Source organism: Anarrhichthys ocellatus, unplaced genomic scaffold, assembly GCF_004355925.1.
Source record: "Anarrhichthys ocellatus isolate YVR2014 unplaced genomic scaffold, GSC_Weel_1.0 scaffold63, whole genome shotgun sequence".
In the NCBI taxonomy this organism is placed as follows: domain Eukaryota; kingdom Metazoa; phylum Chordata; class Actinopteri; order Perciformes; family Anarhichadidae; genus Anarrhichthys; species Anarrhichthys ocellatus.
In genome coordinates, this window is record NW_022280093.1 from 60,228 (window position 1) to 65,716 (window position 5,489).

Sequence of the window (5,489 nt, forward strand, 5' to 3'; positions counted from 1 at the left end):
AACACAAAAAAAAATCTTTTTATTATGTTTTGTACATCTCTTTCAATAACCCCCCCCCCCCCCCCCCCCCGATTTTCAAATCGAGGTGATTGATTTGCTTTTCTTCTTGTTTTCTTCAGGTTTGCCTATATTGAGTTTGCAGACAAAGAGTCTGTTAGGACAGCCATGGCATTGGATGAGTCCCTTTTTAGAGGAAGGCAGATAAAGGTAAGATCTTTTTAAATATCTTTTTATTCCTTCACCTGGGACGTTCTCACATTGAGAGTTTTAGCAGTTTTAGGTCAGAATGAAAAGTGACACTGTTTTGAGAGGACGTAAAAGGGGAACGTGAATTAATTTGATCTTGATTGCAAGCGTGAAAAAAAGATGATCCCATGTGATCAGATACTGTGGCTTCATCATTTTGAGCTGTTGAATGTTGGTGCATTTACACGATAATCACAGTGATTACCGCAACAAACAGTTGCAGAATAAGCATCATTGGCTACTAACTGCTTATGTTAACTATCTCTCATCCTGCTGATTTGAACACATTTGTTGTGCACAATGTCTCATTATCAGGGAAAAACAGGCTGCATAAGAGTGTTTACTAGTTTACACATGTTTAGTACCGGTCGACTGGCAAGTGACATATGTTGTTGTTCCTGTGTAGCGTAAATTAGTTTATAAATTATATGAAGAACGTGATATGGGATCGATGCATAGACTCGATACCCAAGCCAGCATTTTTGGTTGTACCAGATTCATTCAATATTGATCTTGAAACAAGTCTAATTCTTGTTGCTTGACAGGGCAAAAATATTTAGCTGAATTCACGCAGTTTTCGTTTATCTTGAAAAAACCCAAAATTGTATGCCTGGCTGTTGGTTTTATGTAACGGTCTCTTGCTTGATTGTCGCCGCTCAGGTGGGCGCTAAGAGAACAAACAGACCAGGCATCAGCACCACAGACCGCGGCTTTCCACGGGCTCGCTTCAGGTCACGGGGAGGAGGAGGAGGAGGCGGAGGAGGAGGAGGAGGAGGAAGCTTCTCATCGCGTGCACGCTACTACAGCGGCTACACACCCCCCCCGAGGCAGAGGACGGGCCTTCAGGTGAGCTGACGCATCACTTCAGACACCATGGGGAGGGAAACATGGCACCTGCATGCATTGCACCTCACCTGGTGTTTGTTTTTCAAGGAAATTACACGACAAACGAGGCAGACTATGATGACCAGCCAGAATTGGCATCTGTTCTTTCCGATTTACATAGAGCTGCAATTATGATTATTTGTTGTACAGCTGAGGAGAAAACAAGGATTGGACTGTTGATAAATGACTCCACAGCGTGTTAGAATATGGCCTGTTTTGGCCTTCAGATAGAGTCCGGGTTAACACTGTCCTCTCCTTGTATTTAGACACACAAACGGGACAAGAAAACTAATGTCCAGTTAGAAGACACTGATCATCTCCATTTGATGTACTTGATAGGGAACCACTGGGATGAGGTTTATAGTAATATAATGCTTATGCACTCTAGACTTGAATGGGCAGGACAGTGTGGTTTAAGAGATTTCTAAATGTGGTCACGCTGAAAATACCGGATAGACTGAGCAATATGAGCATTGTCAAAATAATTACTTAATAGAAAACACTGATACATGCCGTGTAGTCACGTTAGACATCACACCAGTGGTGGGACTCATTGCATGCCACATCACATATAACCATCCTAACGGACTCAGTGCACATCTTTTAGTTCTTCCCAGGCTGTTCATACATTCTGCATTAGTTAGAACCATGTTTGAGTCAAGGCCAATGCAATCTCCTGCATCATAACAGAAAAGTACTGGGGTGACGCTCCAGAGGCTGAAATCTTGGAATGTGATTTGTGATTGGACCATATATGGCAGGGAGAATTGCAAACCATTTTACATAACTGAAAACGTTGTGCTGTGTGACCCGTAGCCTTGCCTCACTCTACTGCATTTAATGCTCCATTCCATCAATACTATGGTCGCATTACTGTGATCCATACTCAACAGCAGAATAAGCCTGGTGTTGATCAGAGTGCTGTGCTCATTGGATCTGGTGGCTCTCCACACAGTGTTTTGATGGGCTTTAACTCAGAGCTCTGCAGTGGGGCCCTACTGCAAATTTAACCATGTTTACAGTATGTGATTTAAACACTTGGCAGTTAACTATTAACTAGAGCTGCACAGTTTCTATAAAGATGATACATACAACAATCTGGTTGTTTTTGGGCATAATTAAACAACATAGATATGAACTGTCTCTTTTTATATAAAGTGTGGCTCGCCCCTGAGGGCAGTGAGAAATCAAGGCTACGGTATGTCACCGGTTACTCCATATCAGCCTTGTGTAGCCACATTTATTTATTTAAAATGAGAAAGGTGGTGTGGTAATACACCCACTGATCAGCATGCCAGCTTCCCCACACATGCACTGAGCTTTGAGACAGAGATTCTGATTGATCATCCCGGAAAAGCATCTGGAACCTTCAGGCCTTGGCTGTTGCTTAATACTTAATGTGCAACAAAGAAAGATGCTGTGGCAGTTATTTTGGAAAGAGACGAAAACCCTTCATACAGAGGCCTTTATTCCAGCGATGAAACAGTTTGCCAACTTCTTCTGACAGGCTCCTATTTATTCCATTTTACCTCGTGTGTAGTTCTCCTTTCTTTCTCTTACACTCAAGTATTTGTGCAAAGAATTCCCTTTTCAGCAAGGCTGCCTATTTAAATAAGGACAAGAAAGGGTTACATGTCTATTCATTCCTTTGTGTGAGAAAGTGTCTGAACCTCAAGGTCAGAATCTCTCTAATCTCTCCGTGCACTTACCCCAGCCACTCCCACACATACCAAGAAGCCCTAACCCTGCCCGTTCACTCTCTGGGATCTGGCCGAGCTGCAGGACCAGGCACACCGAGACGAGGGGAAAAGCCTCAAGTCTCCAGAAGCTAAAAGTACTGATAGTAATGTATAATCTAGTGGTTTATAGACTAGACGCATAATTAGCATTTCACTTTACAGACTTTAAGTTGTTGGTTTGTAAGACTTGCTTTGATCGTTGAACTTTTAAGTTCTGTCTGACTGATTTGCAGTTTGGTGAAGATAATTAAAGTAAGGGTTGACATCCAACAGAATAGAAGAAGAAAAAAAACCTGAACGTTCAAATTGCTGTGCAAAAAAAATAAAAAAAACAGCACAAAGATTAGCATTTAAAGCTCCGTCTTCTGCAGTCAGTCAGGTTGAATGGAGCATAGAGCGCTGTAGGGAAGACGTTTTATTTAGGCCAACCTGAAAGTTGGCATCGCACTGGTTCCCTCGACAAAAAGCCAACGGGGGGTTTTCCTCTAGAAAACTGTGGCAAACACAAGTTTATGGTACCGACAAGCAAAATAATCTTCACAAATGACCACTTTCATATTTTTGAAAGCATGAATGCGATCGGCATAAGTTGAAGCTAACGTTAAGCTGTAAAATAACTACGCCACAGTGGCGTGAGTAGACATGAGGCTGCTTAGTAGTCTCGTTTAACCACTTGTTTAAGTTAACACACTAAAAAGCTTCAAAATCCCCTAGAGTGGTATCTACTGGCGTGTTCGATGTTGTAGAACAAAATGTTAAAATCTCGCTTGTGTTCACCACAGACCGTTTAACTAAAAAAAACCATTGGCCTTGGAGACGAGGGAACCGAAATGCTACCTCTGCTCTGGGATTAAGGACTCGTTCCTGAATGCAGAGAGCAGAAGGGCCGCCTGGTTGCAACATTAGGGATTCATCACTGGTCTACTTACGTCAGTGCTGCAGTTGAATAGAATTGGGCTCGGCTCTAAACTAAGTAACACTTTTCACTTGTGCCTTGTTTTGTCTTTGGAACACATCCACGGTGAAGACAAACACAAAATCTTTGCATTGACCCATTGTGCACTTGGGAAGATTCCCCACTGCTCGTCCAAGAGATATGTTTCATTAAAGTATCACGGTGTTGCTCGGCTTTGTGTGATAAGAAGTTAAGCTTCAACAAGGCCACAGCAAGGTTTTTAGTTTGTGTTCTGTGCCAGCTGAAGTAGAGCGTTGGCTGCCAGGATTTAATTCTATTAAAAGACAACGCAGCCAAATGGTAGCATTTGTGTTGCACCTCAAATCCTTGCACCCTGACTGAGAACAAAGACTCATTCATGTTAACATGCGCTTAAAAAAAGAAAATTTGTGCCACGGCTGCAAGAAGTGTTTTCTCTTGTATTGCGTCCGTTAACGTCATGTTGTCATCTTCCCAAGTCGGCATGGTGAAAGGCCAAGATTTTGATGTGAGCCAGAAGACTCGCATACTGTACTCATGATGTTTGGTGCTCATGTAGAGTGCATGTCCTCGCATGTACATGAACCCCTCCCACACACACGCATACTCCAACCCAGATTCACCTTTTACAGCGTTCACTCCCAGAAATGAGGGTTCATTACTGCAGCCTGACTTCAGCATCTAGCCGGACAACCGCTGGCGTCAGTCCCAGTGTGACATTTTTTTTTTGTGTTTTGTGTGTGTGTGTGTGTGTGTGTGTGTGTGTGTGTGTGTGTGTGTGTGTGTGTGTGTGTGTGTGTGTGTGTGTGTGTGTGTGTGTGTGTGAGAGAGAGAGAGTGCAGATGGTGTGTGGAAGCTTTGCTGCTGCCTGGCTTTTGTGTACGTGTCAGGCAGTGTTTTGAGTGTCTGATGATTTTGTGTGTGTGTGTGTGTGTATATGTATGTGCATTGTGTCTTATCGGGGGGGGGGGGGGGGGGGTAGGTGTGGGGGTGTTTGTGTTCACGGTCTTTCCCCACACTGACCCCAGAGGCGGCTCTCGCGGAGAGAGAGAGAGAGAGAGAGAGAGAGAGAGAAAGAGGGAGAGAGTGCCTTTGCTGTTCCCCCCCTCACACCCAAACACAAATCCTTATTCCAACATCTGGAACTTAAACACTTTTCCTCTCTTGACGAGCTGCTTTCAGCTTCTTTCAGCACTGTAGTCTGCTCTTCCAGATTGATTGGTTGTAACACAACACCTTGTGAGATCCAAGGCCCAATACCGTTAAGATGGTATGACTGATTGTGAACACTGTCCTAAACATTCTGTCATTGAAATACGTAAATATATTCTTTCCCCTTCGGTTTGCCTTTCTCTGGCCACAATCTCACACGTATATCTATATATATATCTATATCTATATATAGATATAGATATATATATATATATCTATATCTATATATATATTGTATCACACCAGGAAATTGGTGTCAGTCTTCGTAAGCCAACCAGAAAAAAACTCACCCTCTTTTTCTCTCTCTTTTCCAGGGGCCGAGGGCGAACAACATCGTGGTATTCCCCTTACTAAACACCCTCTCCAACATTCCCTTACTATCAACCCTCTCCCCTCTCTCTTCCATTTAGAAAAAAAAACAAAAAAAAAACACACACACACACACAATGAAAAAGTCCCCCCCCCCCCCCCCC

The 5,489-nt window shown here is 43.2% G+C and overlaps 1 protein-coding gene across 1 annotated transcript in view; it reads left to right on the top strand.

The window, feature by feature from the left end:
• pabpn1 (poly(A) binding protein, nuclear 1) overlaps positions 1-5,445 on the top strand; it is a 10,974-nt gene extending 5,529 nt beyond the window's left edge. Inside the window, 4 exon segments of the mRNA XM_031872365.1 lie at positions 120-207; positions 907-1,062; positions 1,064-1,092; positions 5,331-5,445. Coding sequence (XP_031728225.1) covers positions 120-207; positions 907-1,062; positions 1,064-1,092; positions 5,331-5,370 — 313 coding nt within the window. The 3' untranslated portion in view covers positions 5,371-5,445.
• Positions 5,446-5,489: the final 44 nt, after the last annotated feature.